This window comes from Pristiophorus japonicus, chromosome 9, assembly GCF_044704955.1.
Source record: "Pristiophorus japonicus isolate sPriJap1 chromosome 9, sPriJap1.hap1, whole genome shotgun sequence".
Classification (NCBI taxonomy): Eukaryota; Metazoa; Chordata; class Chondrichthyes; family Pristiophoridae; genus Pristiophorus; species Pristiophorus japonicus.
In genome coordinates this window covers 152,350,594-152,373,151 of record NC_091985.1, presented here as the reverse complement: position 1 = coordinate 152,373,151, position 22,558 = coordinate 152,350,594, and the positions used below count along the sequence as shown (strand labels likewise).

The 22,558-nt window shown below is 45.7% G+C and overlaps 1 protein-coding gene across 1 annotated transcript in view; it reads left to right on the top strand.

Annotated features, from left to right (window-relative positions):
- kif25 (kinesin family member 25) overlaps positions 1-22,558 on the top strand; it is a 227,842-nt gene that overhangs the window by 66,596 nt on the left and 138,688 nt on the right. Inside the window, exons 8-9 of the mRNA XM_070891009.1 lie at positions 13,346-13,413; positions 18,097-18,171. Of these exons, the coding sequence (XP_070747110.1) occupies positions 13,346-13,413; positions 18,097-18,171 (143 nt within the window). The remainder of the gene's footprint in view (positions 1-13,345; positions 13,414-18,096; positions 18,172-22,558) is intronic.

Here is a 22,558-nt window from a genome sequence, read left to right as displayed (position 1 = left end):
TCTCTGCCTCCACTCTCTCTCTCTCTCTGCCCCCACTCTCTCTCTCTGCCCCCACTCTCTCTCTGCCCCACTCTCTCTCTCTGCCCCCACTCTCTCTCTCTCTCTGTCCCCACTCTCTCTCTCTCTGCCCCCACTCTCTCTCTCTCTGCCCCCACTCTCTCTCTTTGCCCCCACTCTCTCTCTCTCTGCCCCCACTCTCTCTCTTTGCCCCCACTCTCTCTCTCTCCGCCCCCACTCTCTCTCTGCCCACACTCTCTCTGTTCCCACTCTCTCTCTCTGTCCCCACTCTCTCTCTGGCCCCACTCTCTCTCTCTGCCCTCTCTCTCTCTCTCTCTCTCTCTCTCTCTGTCCCCACTCTCTCTCTCTCCCCCACTCTCTTTCTCACTCCCCTACTCTCACTCTCCTCACTCTCTCTCCCTCTGCCTCTCTCTCTCTGCCTCTCATTCTCCCAGTCTCTCATTCCCCCACTCTCTCACTCCCCCCCTCTCTCTCCCCCAGTCTCTCTCTCTCTCCCAGTCTCTCTCTCTCTGCCCCACTCGCTCTCTCTCTGCCCCTACTCTCTCTCTCGCTCTCTGCCCCTCTCACTCTCTGCTCCTCTCACTCTCTCTCTCTGCCCCCTCTAGTTTTCTTTCACTCTCCTTCACTCTCTCCCCAGTCTCTCTTTCTGCCCCAGTCTCTCTCTTTCTCTCTACCCCAGCCTCTCCCTCACTCTCTCCCCAGTCTTTCTTTCTGCCCAGTCTCTCTCTCTCTCTACCCCAGTCTCTATCTCTCTCTGTCTCTCCCCCACTTGCTCACTCTCTCTCTCTCTCCCTAGTCTCTCAGTCTCTCTCTCTCTCTCTCCCCCTAGCCTTTCTCTCTCTGACTCTCTCTCGCTGTCTGTTACAGTTTCTTTCTCCCCACTCGCTCACTCCCCATTCTCTCTCTTCCTCCAGTCTTTCTCTCTCTCTCCCCCCAGTCTCTCACTCTTCCCCACTCTCTCTCTCTCTGTCTGTCCCAGTCTCTCTCCCCCACTCTCTCACTCACTCTCCCCACTCTCTCTTTCTCCCTCCAGTCTCTCTCTCTCTCTCCCTCCAGTCTCTCTCTCCCTAGTCTCCCTCACTCTCCCCGTTCTCTCTCTGCCCCAGTCTCTCTCTCTCTCTCCCACTCGCTCACTCTCTCTCTCTGACCCATTCTCTCTTTCCCACCTCCAATTTCTTCTCCCACAGAAGGCCGCGAAAATGTTCGTGTAGATAATCACAGCGATATACATAATTAAATAAGAACATAAGAGTTAGGAATAGGAGTCGGCCATCTAGCTCCTCGAGCCTGCTCCACCATTCAATAAGATCATGGCTGATCTGGCCGTGGACTCAGCTCCACTTACCCGCCCGCTCCCCATAACCCTTAATTCCCTTATTGGTTAAAAATCTATCTGTGGTTTGAATACATTCAATGAGCTAGCCTCAACTGCTTCCTTGGGCAGAGAATTCCACAGATTCACAACCCTCTGGGAGAAGAAATACCTTCTCAACTCGGTTTTAAATTGGCTCCCCCGTATTTTGAGGCTGTGCCCCCTAGTTCTAGTCTCCCCGACCAGTGGAAACAACCTCTCTGCCTCTATCTTGTCTATCCCTTTCATTATTTTAAATGTTTCTATAAGATCACCCCTCATCCTTCTGAACTCCAACGAGTAAAGACCCAGTCTACTCAATCTATCATCATAAGGTAACCCCTCATCTCCAGAATTAACTGAGTGAATCGTCTCTGTACCCCCTCCAAAGCTAGTATATCCTTCCTTAAGTAAGGTGACCAAAACTGCACGCAGTACTCCAGGTGCGGCCTCACCAATACCCTATACAGTTGCAGCAGGACCTCCCTGCTTTTGTACTCCATCCCTCTCGCAATGAAGGCCAGCATTCCATTCGCCTTCCTGATTACCTGCTGCACCTGCAAACTAACTTTTTGGGATTCATGCACAAGGACCCCCAGGTCCATCTGCACCGCAGCATGTTGTAATTTCTCCCCATTCAAATAATATTCCCTTTTACTGTTTTTTTTTCCAAGGTGGATGACCTCACATTTTCTGACATTGTATTCCATCTGCCAAACCTTAGCTCATTCGCTTAACCTATCTAAATCTCTTTGCAGACTCTCTGTGTCCTCTACACAACCCGCTTTCCCACTAATCTTTGTGTCATCTGCAAATTTTGTTACACTACACTCTGTCCCCTCTTCCAGGTCATCCATGCATATTTTAAACAGTTGTGGTCCCAGCACCGATCCCTGTGGCACACCACTAACCACCGATTTCCAACCCGAAAAGGACCCATTTATCCCAACTCTCTGCTTTCTGTTAGCCAGCCAATTCCATGCTAATACATTTCCTCTGACTCCGCATACCTTTATCTTCTGCAGTAACCTTTTGTGTGGCACCTTATCGAATGCCTTTTGGAAATCTAAATACACCATATCCATCGGTACACCTCTATCCACCGTGCTCGTTATATCCTCAAAGAATTCCAGTAAATTAGTTAAACATGATTTCCCCTTCATGAATCCATGTTGCGTCTGCTTGATTGCACTATTCCTATCTAGATGTCCCGCTATTTCTTCCCTTAATGATAGCTTCAAGCATTTTCCCCACTACAGATGTTAAACTCACCGGCCTATAGTTACCTGCCTTTTGCCTGCCCCCTTTTTTAAACAGAGGCATTACATTAGCTGCTTTCCAATCTGCTGGTACCTCCCCGGAGTCCAGAGAATTTTGGTTGATTATAACGAATGCATCTGCTATAATTTCCGCCATCTCTTTTAATACCCTGGATGCATTTCATCAGGACCAGGGGACTTGTCTACCTTGAGTCCCATTAGCCTGTCCAGCACTACCCCCCTATTGATAGTGATTGTCTCAAGGTCCTCCCTTCCCACATTCCCGTGACCAGCAATTTTTGGCATGGTATTTGTGTCTTCCACTGTGAAGACCGAAGCAAAATAATTGTTTAAGGTCTCAGACATTTCCACATTTCCCATTATTAAATCCCCCTTCTCATCTTCTAAGGGACCAACATTTACTTTAGTCACCCTTTTCCGTTTTATATATCGGTAAAAGCTTTTACTATCTGTTTTTATGTTTTGTGCAAGTTTACTTTCAGAATCTATCTTTCCTTTCTTTATTGCTTTCTGAGTCATTCTTTGTCGTCGTTTAAATTTTTTTCCCAATCTTCTAGTTTCCCACTAACCTTGGCCACCTTATACGCATTGGTTTTTAATTTGATACTCTCCTTTATTTCCTTGGTTATCCACGGCTGGTTAGCCCTTCTCTTACCGCCCTTCTTTTTCACTGGAATATATTTTTGTTGAGCACTATGAAAGAGCTCCTTAAAAGTCCTCCACTGTTCCTCAATTGTGCCACCGTTTAGTCTGTGTTCCCAGTCTACTTTAGCCAACTCTGCCCTCATCCCACTGTAGTCCCCTTTGTTTAAGCATAGTATGCTCGTTTGAGACACTACTTCCTCATCCTCAATCTGTATTACAAATTCAACCATACTGTGATCACTCATTCCGAGAGGATCTTTTACTAGGAGATCGTTTATTATTCCTGTCTCATTACACAGGACCAGATCTAAGATAGCTTGCTCCCTTGTAGGTTCTGTAATATACTGTTCTAAGAAACAATCCCGTATGCATTCTATGAATTCCTCCTCAAGGCTACTCCGTGCGATTTGATTTGACCAATCGATATGTAGGTTAAAATCCCCCATGATTACTGCCGTTCCTTTTTCACATGCCTCCATTATTTCCTTGATTATGTCCGCCCCACCGTGAAGTTATTATTTGGGGACCTATAAACTATGCCCACCAGTGACTTTTTCCCCTTACTATCTCTAATCTCCACCCACAATGATTCAACATTTTGTTCATTAGAGCCAATATCGTCTCTCACAACTGCCCTGATATCATCCTTTATTAACAGAGCTACCCCACCTCCTTTCCCTTCTTATCTATCTTTACGAATTGTCAGATACCCCTGTATGTTTAATTCCCAGTCTTGGCCACCCTGCAACCACGTTTCTGTAATGGCCACCAAATTATACCCATTTGTAATGATTTGTGCCGTCAACTCATTTACTTTGTTTCGAATGCTGCGCGCGTTTAGGTGAAGTGTTTTAATACTAGTTTTTAAAACCCCATGATTTTTAGTTTTGACCCCTCCTGCAGCCTCTTTATATTCATACATATTGTCCCTTCCTGTCACCTTGTGGTTTACACTTACCCCAGTGCTACTCTGCTCTGTTGCCTCCTGCCTTTTGCATTCTTTCTTGGGGTTCTGTTCATCTGAGCTCTCACCCACTCTAACTAGCTCAGAGCCCTCTCCTGGGTTCCCATCCCCCTGCCAAGCTAGTTTAAAGCCCTCCCAACTGCACTATCAAAACCACCCGCGAGAACATTGGTCCCGTCTCTGTTGAGGTGTAACCTGTCTGACTTGTACAGCTCCCACCTACCCCAGAAGCGGTCCCAATTGTTCAGGAAACGAAAGTCCTCCCTCCTACACCAATGCCCCAGCCACATATTTATCTGACTAGCCTTCCTATTTCTACCCTTACTAGTACGTAGCACTGGCGGTAATCCTGAGGTCCTGGCTTTCAATCTTACTCCTAACTCCCTAAACTCAGCTTTCAGGACCTCACCCCTCTTTCTTCCTATGTCGTTGGTACCAATGTGGACCACAACCACTGGCTGTTCCCCTTCCCTCCCCAGAATGCCTGCAGTCGCTCAGTGACATCATTGACCCTTGCACCAGGGAGGCAACACACCATCCTGATGTCACTTTTTCTGCCGCAGAAGCGCCTATCTGCTCCCCTAACTATTGAATCTCCTATCACTATAGCCCTTCCTGTCTTCTTCCTCCCCCCCTGTGCAGCTGAGCCACCCACGGTGTTGTGGACTTGGCCCTGGCTGCACTCCCCAGAGGCATCACCGCCCTCGCCAGTAGTCAGAATAGAGTACTGGTTGGAGAGCGGGTTAGCCTCAGGGGACTCCTGCACTACCTGCCTCGCCATACTCTTGTGTGCGACGGTCACCCATTCCCTATCCTCCTGTACCCTTTTAATCTGTGGGGTGCCCAACGCCTGAAACGAGCTATCCACGTACCTCTCGTTCTCTCGGATGCTCCTCAGTGCCTCCAGTCCTCGCTCAAGCTCCGAGACTCGGCGCTCGAGTTGGAGGAGCTGGAGACACTTCCTGCACATGTGGTCATCCCCGTTGCGGGAAGCATCCAGGAATTCCCGCATGGCACAGGTGTTCTAGACAATGGTCCTGGAGATAACCTAAAAGCCCCAGCAGCAGACTCGGGCTCGAGCAGCAGCTCCACACTCGACAACGTGGGTCGGCCCCACTTCCGGCTTCCTCATATATCGGACTGCGCATGCGCCACCGGATCGCTGGCATACGCAAAATGAGGCGGAGACCATGGTGGGCATGCGCAGCAGAACACTTGTGCACATAATCACTCCGTAGTTTTAATTACTTATCTAATATGGTACAAACAGAATATCCGATGAGTACACTGATAAGATTTGTATACTATTGACTCAACATATACACTTGTATATGAGTTATCATGTCAACTCTCTCTCTCTCTCTCTCTCTCTCTCTCTCTCTCTCTCTCTCTCGGGATATAATCACCAGCTTTTCAATTTCAATCATTACTTGATTTATCTCATCTCATTTATCCTACTCTTTTTAGTTATAGGGGGAGAAATTCAGTATCATCCCGTTTGGGGCACTAACTTTTGAAAGCTGTGAAAATTAGCGCCAGGTGCTATTGATTCCCAGCTTTAAAAAAATGGGGTGTTTGTGCTGCAGGAAGGTAGGTGAGCACTAAACTTTAGCGTCCCCTTCCTTCCTGGAGCGCTAAAGGATGCAGGCGGACGGTAGTGGTGCAGCGCTGCTCAATGTCCCGTGCAGCGCTGCGCGATCCGAGACTCCTTCCCTCCCTTAAAGGGAAGGGCCATCGCTGCAGGCTCTGTATTGGGCCCAGTGAGCTGGTCCCCGACGGTAGCCATGATCCAGCCCGATCAGTTCCATACACTCCAGCAGAGTGCTGGGCTGATCGATGGTGGGGCAAAGAGGAATCGCAAAAATTGAAAATAATAATTGGAAGAATTTTTCCATTTACCTCGGCAACCAACCCTTTTACCTTCCGCCCTCGAAGCGCCCAGATTCCCGAACAACGTCTCCTGCAGCTGCCGGGTTTTCGCCCGGCGATGCTGCAGGGGAGGAATCGAAGTTTGGGTCTGGGGAGCTAACGGGGCGACGCGCACGGCAATGACATCACAATGTAACCTGTTGCCATCACCACAAACCTCCCGGCCAAGTTAGCGGGAGTCGTTCATCTCGTCTAAGTCATTAGCGATGCGTTATCGCCCCCCCCCACCTCCCCCCGCCCCCGGAAGCCAACTTCTAGGCTTTGTGGAGAGAAATTCACTACCACCCCGTTTGGGGTGCTAACTTTTAAATGTTTCAAAAGTTAGCACCAGGCGCTAACAATTTTAAACTTTAAAAAAATTCGGCTTTTGCGCTCAAGTGCTCCACTTGCTTCCTGGAGCGCAATGGGCAGCAGGCGGGACAGTGAGTGGAGCAGTGCTGCACACTGGGCCGTGCAGCGCTGCCGTTGAAAGGCTCCTTCCCTCCCTTAAAGGAAAGGGCCATCGCTGCAGGCTCTGCAAAATAAAAACAACTTACCTGCGATCCCGCTCGATCAGCCCAGCAGTCAAGCAGCGGGCAGGACCCGTGAAAAAAGTTGGAAGAGAAAAGATAAGTTTTGATTTTACAGTCTCAGCACCTCGACTTTAATCATCGCCCCCCCCACCCCCCACCCCCCGAGCCGCGCCTCCTGAAGCTGTTGCAGTTTTCACTGGCGCTGCTGCACGGGGTGGGGGGAGATGGGAGGCAAGTTCGGGTCCGGCTCGCTACCGGGGCAATGCGCACGTCGATGATGTCATGATCTCCGAGCGAAGGAAATCGGGGCGCAACGCCGTAGCGATACCGCAAAACTCACGCCGAACATGGCAGGAGTCAATGTCATCGCCATGCTGGGCCGCTGCGACCGTTAGTGACCCGCGGAGGCACTAACGGGGCGCAAAGGCACCGAATTTCACCCCTTAGTTTTTAGTTAGTTTTGTACTGCACTGTGGGACTTGACTTTTTATCCAAGTTTCTTAACAGATAAAATATAAATCGTGTGCTATTGCACTTCATTTATGTTTTCTAACTAATGAGTCTTGTGGTAATTCTTGATATTAAATATTTAATATAATCAGTAAATATGTGTTGTGTATGCAACAAAGGTTCAAACTGAGTACTGTTTAACTAAGCCTGTGCTTTGTTTGGTCCCAAAGTGTCTGACTCACAAAATGGCTGGCCTTTTATACCCGAGCAGCACCATGTGTGTGTTGCTCAGTGGCCTCCAACAATGACACCATCTGGTGGCTACAAACAGCATGTACATACATGACAATATGCTAAAAATAAATGCATTCTGTATGTTCTGGTTTTCTGCTATCTGTATTGAACAACAGCATCACCTACTGGTCATGTATAACTCGACAGGAATATTTATTGTCAATGTAATCTAGCATGTACCTATCATGTCACTTCTTTCAAAGACACCACAGCTGCTATAATTCAGGGGTAGCACCTCAGGATGTCAGAAATCTGAGGAGCAAAAAATAGTGATTGGCTGATATGAGGATTTAGCTTAAATCACTAATAACATGTCCAATATATTAGAGTACATATCAAAAACAGATTTAGTTCATAAGTACCGAGGAAAAATGAGAAAGCAGCGGAAAAACTAAGCAATCAAATCAACTGTTTTTTTTAAGCTAACAATGCCAAATTATCCTGAACAAGAAAGTAACAGGAAATGACATACTTCAGTTTCGGCTCGAGTTGCTCCTATTTTTTTTGAGCAACTTGTTTAGTATGGAGTATCTTAGAAATCGCAATTCTCGGCATTTAGTTTGCTCCAGTTCTAGTTAGTTAGAATAGTTATGTTTTAGTACAGTTTTTTTTTCAAAAGGGGGCGTTACCAGCCACTTACGCCTGTTATGCAAGTTTAGGCAGCGAAAAGTTACTCCAAACTAACTTAGAACGGAGTAAGTGTCGATTTTTGTACGCTCAGAAAAAACTTGCCTATACTTTATAAATTAGGCGCAGGTAGCGAAAGATGGGGGTAAGGGAAGTTAGAGGGAAGTTAGGGGATTTTACAAAGCATTAAACACTTCACTTTTACCAATAAAGAGCCATCATCAATAGTAAATGATAAATAAATCAATCAATCAATCAAAAAATACATTAAAAAATAAAAAATAAAAAAAAAATAATAAAAAAATCAATCAATAAATAAAAATGTTAAGTTTCTACTCACCTACTGCAGCACCGGGAAGCCCTCCAACAGCCTACTGAAGAGCTGCTTGGGCGGGGCCCGCCCCCGAGGAGATGCCGGTCGGGTGGGCCCCGCCGCCGAGGAGGTAAGGGCAGGCAGGCCACTCGTCCCGGGATAGGGTCGTCGCCCGGAGACAGGACATGCTGGGAGGGCCAGGAGCTACTGCGCACACACGCAGCCTCCACTGCGCACGCGTGCATCTGCCGGCACTCTTTTTGGCGCAGGGCTGTAGCTCCGCCCCCAGCAGCCCCTGCTGCGCTGAGCTGCAAACGGGCCTACAGATATCGGATAAATCGCGAGGTAAGTATTTGGCGCTTTTTCAGTTCTAGAAATTAGGCGGGCCTCTCCGAGGTGCGCCGTTCTACTGGGGATCCGAAACTTGGGCCCATAGAATTGTTCCAAAGATTTTGTGAAATTGATTTAAATTTCTCCCATGTAAAATTGACCAGTAAAAGTAACATAATGTAAGAAAGTTAAAGGATTTTAAATAAAATGACTATTCTTTCTCATAGGCCGCGATTTCTCCTATCTCGGCGGGTCTGGTTCGGCCAGGATTGGTGGCGGATCCCGACCTCGCTGCTGGGCTCCAGCCCGCTGTGTAGAATGATTTTACATCATCCGGTTTCCTTAAAGGGACCATGCGCAAATTAATTTTGACAGTTGTGCTGTTAGTGTTCTACAGCATTGAGATGCTGCAAACACTGACAAGCACTGCACAGAGGTGCACGGTTGCACCCAGGCTGTCCCATGACTCCCTCCAAATGCATATGGAGGCAGTCACAACACACAGGGAGGTCCTCTTCCCTTCCAATGGGCGGAAGAGACCTCCAAGGGAGACCACCGCAGCCTGGTTGCACATAGCATAGGAGGACACAAGCAGAGATGTGGTCAGGAGGACCAGGCTGCAGTGGTACAAACCTTTCAATGATCTCAGTAGATCACGAAATGTTACTGCAAAGCCACACTCATCCTCATCCTGCTGTGCCACTCATCACATCCCCATCACTCTGCCTTCCCTATCTTACTCCTGCACATCCTTACACACACCAACTTACCTTGCACCTCACCCATCCCTCTCTATCTACATTATCACTTCCCCATCTCACTAGCCACCCCTCACACTCAGCCTCATCTTTGTCCAATCATACCAACTAACAGCACACAAGGGTAGGGGCTCGTGTGTTTTAGCTAATGTTCATGTAAAGTTTCTGTTAATGCGTTGTGAAACATTTAAATCTTTATTTTCAACATTTGCGTTCTTGGACAGATTTGTGTGCACCTTTGGAAGTGGCTTAGTGAGTTGCAGTGACTGGTGAGACATAACGAGGTGATGAGTGTGAAAGGAATGGTTTGGGTATTGTAAGGATGCTTTATGGTGTTGGTGTGGGGTGGTGTCAACCTGGTGCATGATATGGCAGCCAGGGTGTATAGCGTCAAGTGAAGTCAATCTGGCCATGATGAGGCAATGACCTCCGGGCAGCAATGTGGTCGTGTGCTGTTGCTCTGATTCCTGTGCAGCATCAGTTGATTGCAGAGAAGATTGGCGCTGTTGGTGTGCCTGGTGCTGCTGGTGTTGGGGCTGATCATGGTGGGATTCTGAGGACCAATGCGAGATAGTTTCAAGGGCACCAATTCTGATGTAATAGATGGCAGGGGTGATCTTGAGATGACAGAAGCGATCTGTCAGTGGTGAGAGAGGTTGTTCCAATGAGGTCACACTGGAGAGAGAGTTTACTCCAAACATTTGCAACCTGCATAAAGTTCAATCTGTCTCCCAAGCTTGGAAAGTGAACAGCTGTGAAATGGGAGCTTTTAAAGCACATTTGCAGCTGCTGTAAAAAAATGAGCTGATCCCTTGCTGATCCCAACCTCCTTACCTGACATGATCCCCGAGCAGTGTGGACCCTGTGGGCAACCTCGTAAAATGGTGCGGTGAACTCAAAATACTGTTTAATGGGCTGTCATAATGAGCTAAATTGCCTCCCCCGCCGCTGCGTGTTAGGTCTGACAGACCTGACATCTGGGAAAGTAGCGTGGCAGCGAGTTCCCGACCTGGTGTCGGAATTTTCTTTGGCCCACCTGACAAGTCACCAAACACACCCACTGACCCCCTGAAAAATTCCCCCCTTCCCCAGGTTTTCCCAGAGAAGCTCACTTCTCTCTTGGAAGTCTGACGTTCAATGGAGTACGTGTCTTGAGTTTCAAATATTGATGTGGCCTTAGTTGACTGTAGCCCATGTCAGTCGCAACAATCCCTGCTGCTTTTTATTTTGTTTTCACCCACCACCCTCTGCTGAACAGATTCCTTTGTTCCCTTTAGTGACTCAACCAACCCAGAGTGGTTGCACTCCATGACAGTCCTAGTTAACTAGCAAAATATGACCAACAGATTTTTTAAAAAGCTGGCAGCACCATAAAAAAGCTGAATATAGGCTTTGGGACATACATTGCAAGGAATTAGACTGAAAGGAAAAGTAACACTTGGATTTAGTGCAGTGGGACACAGGCTGCCATAGAGCTACACTCAACTTTCAATCGCTTTTATTGTGGGGCAAGCTAAAGTACACAACAGTTTGTAGCAGTGGTGAATTTAGAAATTGCTGAAGGACACTGTGTCATGTAGCAAACTTATTTTGTTAGTGGGCCGTGAGGATAATGCCCGCATCCCACATGCACTGTTTGGTTAATTTTCCAGCATTTTGGAGCTTTCTGTAATTCTGCTTTCAAATTAAAAATATTCGGAAAGGGCTACAGATATTTTTACATTTAAAAATAAAAATAGTTTCAGAGTCTTCAACACAACCTTACACAGTCCAGCTCCTTTCATTAGGGATTTAACCCCAGATCAATCATTGAATCGCAGGCAAGCAATATATATCTCATTATTCATTTCACCAACAATAGCTAGCCGTCACTTTGAATGGAGACGAACTTTCTCAAAGCCTAAGGTACTTGTCAGTGACTGACCATTTCAACTGGGCAAACCAGTGTTTTATAAAGGTTCATCATAACTTATTAGCTTTTGTATTCTATGCCTCTATTTAGGAAGCCCAGCATCCCGTAAGATTTTTTAACTGCTTTCTCAACCAGCCCTGCCACCTTCAACGATTTGTGCACATATACCCCCAGGTCTCTCTGTTCATACATCCCCTTTGGAATTGAACCTTTTAGTTTATATGGCCTCTCCTTGTTCTTCCTACTAAAATGTATCACTTTGTACTTTTCTGCGTTAAATTTCATCTGCCACCTGTCTGCCCATTCTACCAGCCCGTCTATGTCCTCTTGAAGTCTATCACTATCCTCCTCACTGTTCACTATACTTCCAAGTTTTGTATCATCTGCAAATTTTGAAATTGTGCCCTTTACACCCAAGTCTAAGTCATCAATATATATCAAGAAAAGTATCGACCCCTGGGGAACACCACTGTATCCCTTCCTCCAGTCCGATAAACAACCATTAACCACTACTCTCTTTCCTGTCACTTAGCCACTGTTCCTTTTATTCCATGGGCTTCAACTTTGTTGGCAAGCCTAGTATGTGGCACTTTATCAAATGCCTTTTGGAAGTGCATGTACACCGCATCAACTGCATTTCCCTCATCAACCATCTCTGTTACCTCATCAAGAAACTCGATCAAGTTAGTTAAACATGATTTCATTTTACAAATCCGTGCTGGCTTTCTTTAATTAATCCACACTTGTCCAAGTGACTGTTAATTTTGTCCCGGATTATCATTTTTAAAAGCTTCCCTATTACCGAGGTTAAACTGACTGGCCTGCAGTTGTTGGGTTTATCCTTGCGCTCTTTTCTGAACAAGGGTATAACATTTGCAATCCCCCAGTCCTCTGGCACCACCCCCTTATCTAAGGAGGATTGGAAGATTATGGCCAGTGCCTCTGCAGTTTCCACCTTTACTTCCCTCAACATCCGAGGATGCATCCCATCCGGTCCTGGTGACTTATCTACTTTAACTCCGGCCAGCCTTTCTAGTACCTCCTCTTTATCAATTTTTATCCCATCCACTATCTCAACTACCTCCTCTTTCACTATGACTTTGGCAGCATCTCTTCCTTGGTGAAGACAGACAAAAAGTACTCATTTAATACCTCAGCCATGCCTTCTGCCTCCAAGCGTCGGTCTCCATTTTGATCCCTAATCGGGCCCAACCCTCCTCTTACTACCCGTTTACTACTTATATGCTGATAGAAGACTTTTGAATTCCCTTTTATGTTAGCTGCCAATCTATTCTCATACTCTCTCTTTGCTCCTCTTATTTGCTTTTTCACTTCCCCTCTGAACTTTCTATATTCAGCCTGATTCTCACTCATATTCTCAACCTGACATCTGTGATAGTGTAGTACGCCCACAGTACTGCGTTGAAGTGTCAGCCTAGATAATGGGCTCGAGTCTCTGTAATGATGCGTGAATCCATGACCTTCTGACTCATGCAGGACTTCTGCCACTGAGCCGAGGCTAACACCCCCAATTACTGGAAGAATGACATACTGTAACTCAGGTACTTCTAAGGGTGTTAAAGGTAGGTAGGCAGTCACATATTGTTGTAATGCCAGCAGTAGTTTGGTGTCCAAGCTTACTTTGAGAATAGGAAGTTGCATTTGCACTGTTCAGCTGCAGGTGCCATACATGGACACAGCCCTAGTGATGTTTCTAGATTAATTTTTAGTGGGAGTTATGGGGATTAAGGGCAAGGAAAAGAACTACCATCAGTGCACTCCCCACTACTTCCACAATATGTTATTTAAGATAAATCAGTCTCATTGTTAAATTTAATTTCTCAAGCCTATCAAACTGCTAATGATACCAGGTCATGATTTTTCTATGTCCAAATCTCATAATATTGTAAATAATTTCAATTTTTAAATTGTGGTTTAATGTATGTTTTATCTTTTGTTTAGGAAACTGTTCATGTAAAATGCAATCGTTCTGGTCATACATTAGTGAACAAGATGTTTGAGTTTGAGCGGTAAGTTGTAACAGTTCGATAATTCACAAAATTATTCAGTCACCACATAGAAAAGAACAATCCATCATCTGATGAGGGAAACACTTCAGATCACACTGTTTAAGAGTGTTTGTGACATGTATGGCAATTTTTACACTTTATTGTGTATAAAAATAGTTTGTAAATAGAAAATAAAATTAAGCTCGTATATCCTGTAAATAATAAGGCCATAAATTCCGTGGGTGAGTGCCCTCCAGTGCTGAGCATGTCACAGTTTGTAAGGTCAGTAGGAGGGCACCTAAATTGCATGGAGCTGACCGACACCCGCATTACTATGGACTGTAGGCACATCTCCAGAGCCCACCAGCCCCATGTTGCCACAAAATCTGGTGCCTGCCTACCATTGGGATAGAAACATAGAAAATAGGTGCAGGAGTAGGCCATTCGGCTCTTCGAGCATGCACCACCATTAGATAAGATCATGGCTGATCATTCCCTCAGTACCCCTTTCTTGCTTTCTCTCCATACCCCTTGATCCCTTTAGCCGTAAGGGCCATATCTAACTTACTCTTGAATATATCCAATGAACTGGCATCAACAACTCTCTGCGGCAGGGAATGCCACAGGTTAACAACTCTCTGAGTGAAGAAGTTTCTCCTCATCTCAGTCCTAAATGGCCTACCCCTATCCTAAGACTGTGTCCCCTGTTTCTGGACTTCCCCAACATCGGGAACAATCTACCCACATCTAACTGTCCCGTCCCATCAGAATCTTATACGTTTCTATGAGATCCCCTCTCATCCTTCTAAACTCCAATGTATAAACGCCCAGTTGATCCAGTCTCTCCTCATATGTCAGTCCGGCCATCCTGGGAATCAGTCTGATGAACCTTCGCTGCACTCCTTCAATAGCAAGAACATCCTTCCTCAGATTAGGAGACCAAAATTGAACACAATATTCCAGGTGAGGCCTCACCAAGGCCCTGTACAACTGCAGTAAGACCTCCCTGCTCCTCTACTCAAATCCCCTAGCTACGAAGGCAAACATGCCATTTGCCTTCTTTACTGCCTGCTGCACCTGTATGCCAACTTTCAATGACTGATGTACCATGACACCCAGGTCTCGTTGCACCTCCCCTTTTCCTAATCTGTCACCATTCAGGTAATATTCTGTCTTCGTGTTTTTGCCCCCAAAGTGGATAACCTCACATTTATCCACATTATACTGCATCTGCCATGCATTTGCCCACTCACATAATCTGTCTAAGCCACCCTGCAGCCTCTTAGCGTCCCCCTCTCAGCTCACACCGCCACCCAGTTTAGTGGCATCTGCAAACTTGGAGATATTACACTCAATTCCTTCATCCAAATCATTGATGTATATTATAAAGAGCTGGGGTCCCAGCACTGAGCCCTGCGGCACTCCACTAGTCACTGCCTGCTATTCTGAAAAGGATCCGTTTATGCCAACTCTCTGCTTCCTGTCTGCCAACCAGTTCTCCATCCACGTCAGTATATTACCCCCAATACCATGTGCTTTGATTTTGCACACCAATCTCTTGTGTGGGACCTTGTCAAAAGCCTTTTGAAAGTCCAAATATACCACATCCACTGGTTCTCCCTCGTCCACTCCACTAGTTACATCCTCAAAAAATTCCAGAAGATTTGTCAAGCATGATTTCCCCTTCATAAATCCATGCTGACTTGGACCGATCCTGTCACTGCTTTCCAAATGCACTGCTATTTCATCGTTAATAATTGATTCCAACATTTTCCCCACCACTGATGTCAGGCTAACCGGTTTATAATTACCCGCTTTCTCTCTCCCTCTCTTTTTAAAAAGTGGTGTTACATTAGCTATCCTCCAGTCCATAGGAACTGATCCCGAGTTGATAGACTGTTGGAAAATGATCACTAATGCATCCACTATTTCTAGGACCACTTCCTTGAGTACTCTGGGATGCAGACTATCAGGCCCCGGGGATATATCGGCCTTCAATCCCATCAATTACCCGAACACAATTTCCTGAATAATAAGGATACCCTTCAGTTCCTCCTTCTCACTAGACCCTCGGTCCCCTGGTACTTTCGGAAAGTTATTTGTGTCTTCCTTCGTGAAGACAGAACCCAAGTATTTGTTCAATTGGTCTGTCATTTCTTTGATCCTCATTATAAATTCACTTGAATCTGACTGCAAGGGACCTATGTCTGTCTTCACTAATCTTTTTCTCTTCACATATCTATAGAAGCTTTTGCAGTCAGTTTTTATGTTCCCGGCAAGCTTCTTCTCGTACTCTATGCCCATCACCCCAACTCACTTGTACCTTCCACCCATTTCGCTGTGTAAGGGAACTGATCCATTTTGATTTAAAAAAAAATATATATTTTGTAAGTCCAGGCTGCTTTCCTACCCTCGACCACTCCCGGGGGGGGGTGGGGGGGGTGGTGGGGGGGGGGCATTACCACCCATATGGAGGCCAGTGTATTTAATCTCTCTTGGCATACTAGCCTCCCACTCTCTACGCTGAATCCTAGCTGAGCTGAGTAAACTGGAACTCCCGGAGTTGAATCCTCATCGCCAGGGCTGTCACTTGACGTCATTGGCCATGTAAGAGCTGAGCAGAGGTTCCATCCCTTACAAGGCCAACTAGGAAAATCCCAGAAACAGCAGGGTTCCAGTGTGGCTGGTTCCCTGTTATTTTCCGATGAGTTCCATTGGAATTACAGCAGAGTCTGGTCGAACCCCCAAGAAAATTTGAGACCTATATCCTTTATAGGTTGTGGTGACATAGTTCTCAGATAGATTCCACGCACTTTATTGAAAATATGTCTGTTCCACAGGCACAGAATTCTTTGATCAAGAATGGGGCCAAAATTTTAGTGAGGTGAGTGGGCAGAAGAAGGGTGCATCATTTGCTCAGGGAGCAGATTTTTTGATGGGCCTGGGATCTGCCCCATATCCACTATGGTCAGTTTTCCATTTGATGCTCCTGCCCTCTAAATTGGCAGCCATCAAAGTCATGTCATCCACCCTACAACACTCGCCTGTAATGAATGCCTTTTTGCAAGAAGCTGATGATTCAAGCAGAAATAGGTTCTGAAAAGGGAACTGCAAAGGATAAAGTTAACAAAACTTCCTGCTATGGCAACTATTTGCCTTGATAGTTTTGTCACATTTTTCTGATAAGAACATAAGAATTAGGAGCAGGAGTAGGCCATATGGCCCCTCAAGCCTGCTCTGCCATTCAATACGATCTTCGATCTCAACTTTCCCGCCCAATCTCCAAAGCCCTTGATTTCCCCTAAAGTCCAGAAATCTATCTATTCCAGCCTTGAATATATTCAGCGATTTAACACCCACAGCCCTTTTGGGTAGAGAATTCCAAAGATTCACAAAACTCTGAGTGAAGAAATTCCTCCTCATCTCAGTCTTACAAGGCCGACCCCTTATCCTAAGTCTGTGCCCCTTGGTTCTAGACACTCCAGCCAGGGGAAACAACCTCTCAGCATTTACCCTGTCAATCCCCTTCAGAATCTTGTATGTTTCAATGACATCATCTCTCATTCTTCTAAACTCCAGAGTATAGTCCCCATCTACTCAATCTCTCCTCATAGGACAACCCTCTCATCCCAGGAATCATTCTAGTGAACCTTTGTTGCACCGCCTCTAAGGCAACTATATCCTTCCTCGGATAAGACCAAAACTATGCACAGTGTGGTTTCACCAGAGCCCTGTACAATTGTAGCAAGATTTCCTACCCCCTTTGCAATAAAGGCCAACATGTCATTTTCCTTCCTAATTGCTTGCTGTACCTGTCTGCTGAATCTGTACGAGGACATCTAAATCTCTCTGAACACCAACATTTAATAGTTTCTCAAGTTTCACAAGGCATGTATTCATGGATACATGTGAGGAAAGGAGATTTGGAGGGATTGAGGTGATAGAGTAATTGCAGTTAATTCCTTGATCATTACGACACCTCACAGGGTAGTGCTGGAACACCTCTGTGGTCTGTAATCTTAATTATTGCTGACACAAAGCTGTCACAGCATTCATCTTTGCTGGCCTGGTCAGATTATTGAACCTTTTTCAACATTGCAGGGGTTTCCCTCTGGTCAGAGAGTTCCACTTACTGCCAATGCCACTTCCTTCCACATAGCTCTTGCAGTACAGATTCTTTGCCTCTAACATCAAAAAGTGAATCCCTCCTCAGTCCTCTCTCACATAAGAAATGCTCCAAATTACTCTCAATAAAACTAGCTGCTCTTTTCCTCCTTCTTGGTGTTGCATTTCTACTGCCTGGTTACTGACAGTTACCTTTAAGAGTAGCGTGTCTTTAAATGACAACACACTCTGCCTTCTTTTAACCCCTTTCTTCCCCTTATATGTTTCTGGGCCTCCTGAAACATTTCAGGCCTAATACCAGTGAGTTTCACAACTATGTCCCATCCAGCATTATGCTAATAAGTTGACCCTGGGATTTACAGTGGCAGATGGCAGGCATCAGAATTGTGGAGTCAGTGTGTTTCAGATGCTAACAGTAGAACATTATAACAGTTAGCAGTGTAGTGAAAAACCTACTGCTGCAATCCTCAGAGATTTGAATCAATAACTGAGTCTGTAGTTTCTTGCAAACTTCTGCTAATTGTACATCCCCAATTAATATAAGATTCATCATTTATATAAATTCCTTCTACACAATAGGGTCTATGGTCCTGGTGATTCCCAGGAGTCCATGTTTGAGGAAGTGCATCCTTTACTTACCTCCTTACTAGATGGGTAAGTATGATACATACTTCTAACTTTTTGTCATAACAAATCCTGCTGTTCCAATTTTGGAGAAGCATACTAAATTTTAAAATGTTTCTGGGACTGTTGCAACCTTCAAGACTGTTCTTGGAGTTGTAGGAGCTTGGGGATCATTTTTTTTGGTCGGTCAGATATCTGACAGAAATCTACTATGTTTCCGAGTCTCCAAACCAAGCTCCTGAGAAATGTGTCCGTGTAGACTTGTGTTTTCTCGCTACAAAGTGGACACCTCTCCCTACAGGGGATTAACATGCATTGATCCAGAGAATTATATCAACTCTTAGAATATGTTGGATATTGCTGGATTTCTAACCAACTAAAACCACACAGCTTAACAGTACAGAGCTGGATAAGCTTCCCATACTTGTCCAGCTTGAGTCGCCCTACTGTTAGAACATTGGTTTTCAAGGTTATCTATAGCCAAGTGCGAAGAATCCCAGTTCCCAGTAACGGGGCACCTCTTCAAGTTCGACTGTGTTAATGAACTAGACTAGCTGGGAAATTATCATCAGTACAAAAGCAAAATACTGCGGATGCTGGAATCTGAAATATAAACAGAAAATGCTGGAAATCTCAGCGGGTCAGGCAGCATCTGTGGAGAGAGAAACAGAGTTAACGTGACCCTTCGTCAGAACTGGCAATAGTTCGAAATGTTACAGATTCTTAAGGAAGTGCTGGGGCCCTGAAAGGGGGAGGAGTGTGGGGTGGAGAGAACAAATGGGAAGGTCTGTGATAGGGTGGAAGGCAGAAGAGATTTGAGAGACAGAGGGGATGCTGGGCCGAATTGAGATGGTAAGAGCACAAGTTAGGAAACAAAAACGATCATCAGTGCCCTGCAATACTGTGGACCTGTCCAGGTCTGTCACAGAGGTTGACTTAGTTCCATCATCACCATCACCATCATAGGCAGTCCCTCAAAATTGAGGAAGACTTGCTTCCACTCTAAAAGTGAGTTCTCAGGTGACTGTACAGTCCAATACGGGAATTACAGTCTCTGCCACAGGTGGGCCAGAGAGTCGTTGAAGGAAAGACTGGGTGGGGAGTCTTCAGCCCCTTGTCTCCAAGCAGCCAGTTGGTAAATCTGTTTGGAGGAAGAAGAGCTGAGGGAGGGTGGACTGGTATGAAAGAGTCAAGACAGCTGCCAGGGAATCTGGCACACACATGCATGATGATCTTTTTATGGTTGCAGTCGAGCTGCACATTGAGGGAGTGAAAGCCCTTGCGGTTCACAAACATGCCTGGGTGATGGGGTGCCTTCATGGCCACATTTGTGCAGTCGATGATACCCTACACCTGTGGGAAGTCAGCCAGAGCCACAACGCCAAGCACCCGCTCAGTAATACTGGCCTCATCAGTGGCAAATTCGTATAATTAGCTGACTTGTGAAACATGGCATCGGCCATCTGGGTGATGCATCTGCTGGCGGCCGACTGCGAGATGCCGCCAATATCTGCTGCATATTCCTGGAAGGAGCCTGAGGCGAAGAAGTTGAAGGCGGTGGTGACTTTGACAGCCACTGGTAAGAAGTGTCTACCGGGACCTCTAGGCAGCAGGTCTTGTTCCAGCAAGCTGCAAATGTCTGTGACGACCTGGTGTGATAGCCTGATCCTCCTGATGCACTGCTACTCAGTCTTGTTGAGGAAACTCATCCTCTGCCTGTATACCCTGTATTGGGATTTGACGTTTCTAATATGTTTCTTCTTAACTGGCCAAATGTGTGGCAGCAGGAGTAACCCTAATTGCTCAGTAGGTTTGGGAATGTGACTCTTAGCCTTACTTTGAGGGTATGTGGACAAATCCTAACAGACATGGGAACAGGAGTATTCAGCCCCTCAAGTCTGCTCTGCCATTCAAATAGGTCATGGCTGATCTGTAGAATAGAATCAGAATAGTACAGCACTCATAGAATAGTACAGTAAACCTTAGCCTTAGCTCCATATCCCTTGATAACTTTAGCTAACAAAAACCTATTGATCACAATCTTGAAAGTTTAGTTGTCCTAGCATCCATTAGCCTTTTGGGGGAGAGAATTCCAGATCTCTACTACTCTTTGTGTTAAAAAATGCCTCCTAATTTCACTCCTAAATAGCCTAGCTCTAATTTTAAGATCATGGGGGCAATTTCTGGCAACACATTCAGGTGTTAAATATTGTCCTAGGTTGCCAAGATAGGGTTCTTGAGCTGAAACACCATTTAGACTGTTGAGTAAAAGATGCTACCTTGGTAAAGAAGTTGAAGTAAGTGCTAGGGACGGCCGCCTGGAAGCTCACTAAGGGGCTGATTGCCATTTCAAATGCCTGCTCGCGCTCATTAAGGAGGCTGCACGGCATTTTGGTGGCCGCACTTGTCCAAGCACCCTCTCCTAATGACGATCATGGATTTCAAGCGTTATTTAAAGGGATATGTGCTGCTGGAACTGAGAAGAGGACCTCTGAAACAAAATAAGGTGACTTTGTGGGACACTTTGTCAAAACTTCACCACATTCTAGCAACATTTATTCCCTAAATTCTCTGAAGACCATCTAAAAGGAGTAAGTGCTATGCTACTCCACCTTATAGGAGTCACCGGTACAAAGGGAGTGCTTGACCATGGGTATCTTGATAGAGGTCCCCCTTGGTCTTGATGAGGAATGGGAAGAGGACATGAGGCCAGGCAGAGCAGCACCAATTGTTGCCGGAGAGAGGGACAGGAGGGGGAGGTGGCATCCTCTCCTTCTGCTGTAACAGTACATCCCTCCTCCTCTGGACCTCCTCCACCAGGACCTCCAGTGCCGCGTCTGAGAACCTGTGCACCCTCTCCCTTGGTCCCTGAGCCACCCTGCAATGTGCCACTGTGTGCCAGCCAGGGCACGCCACACCTTCAGTGGAAGTGGGTGCGAGGAGCCCACATATACAGCTCCACGAAAATTGCGTCTAATCAGCACTTGAGCGCTAAACCTGCGGGTGTCTGGTTTAGCACCTCCAGATCTAGTTCAAATTATGGTAATCAGCAATTAGGACCAAAATTGCTTGCTGACTCCAGACTTTCCAACAGGCGTGTCTTCTTAGCACAGCACCCATTTAGCACCTGTTTTCACCCTTTGGCCAAAATAAGCCCATATGTCCCCTTATTCATGATTACCCCATCAGAGTGAATAATTTCTTTGTATCTACCCTATCAAATCCTTTTAACATTTTAAACAGCTGGATCAGATCATCCCTCAATCTTCTATAGTCAATGGAATACAAGCCAAGTTTGTGCAACCTGCCCTCATAATTTAACCCTCTCAGTCCCGGTAGCATTCTGGTGAACATGTGTTACACCCCCTGGGGCCAAGATGTAGAGTCCAAAACTGAATGCAGTACTCAAGATGGGGTCTGACCAAGGCTCTATACAACTGAAGCGTAACTCCCTCCCCTTGGTATTCCAGCCTCTTGAGATAGAGGCCAACATTCCATTAGTCTTTTTAATTGCTTTTTGTAACTGTCTGCTAGCTTTAAATGATTTGTGTATTTGGACTCCCAAATTTCTTTGCTCCTCTACAGTTTGTAGTTTCTCACCATTTAGAAAATGCTCTGATTTATCTTTCTTAGGTCTAAAGTGGATATGACCTGACACTTGCTGAATTTAACTATGGCCTGGAAATCCCGCCTCCCCGGGTCTGTACTGAGTTTTTACAGATCCGGGAAGGCGTCGGAAAAGCCGACTTTCAGCGCACAATACGCATGCGCTGAAAACCGGCTTTTCTGATCTGTCAAGCTCCAGCTTAACAGATCCTCCATATCCCCACAGCCAGGACATTCGCATGGGCAAGATTGCGGTATTTACCCATATACTGCCCAGCGGATGTCCTAAAAACTCTCGTGCCTGATAAAAGCAGGCGAATAGCCTACTTTTACAGGCGTAAGAGTTTTAAAACATACAAAAACTTAATAAAAAAAAATTTAAAAAAAATAATTTTATTGTTTATAAACCCTGCCCACTATGGTAAGTTTATTTTAAACCATAATTAAAAACACTTAAGACATTTATTAACTTTAATTTCAATTAAATTAAATTATGTGAGGTGTGTTTTTTATTTTTTATTGTGTTTAGTGTGTTTATTTTCTTTTCTCATTAATAGCAATGAGAACTTGTAGATAGGAAGTTCTCATTGCAATTAATGAGAAAGCTGTGGAATACTGTACCTGATTGGTTGTGCAGTCACACGTGCATTTAGGACTGCACTTCTGTGTCCGAACCTGGAGGACGGGAGCACGCTTCGCAGCGCGGGAAGAGAAGGCCTCCCCACCGGAATCCCAGACACCTCCGGGACCACCAGGTAATCCGTAAAAATTCTCCGGTCGGAGCCGTTCGTTCGCAAGAAGCCTCTGATCG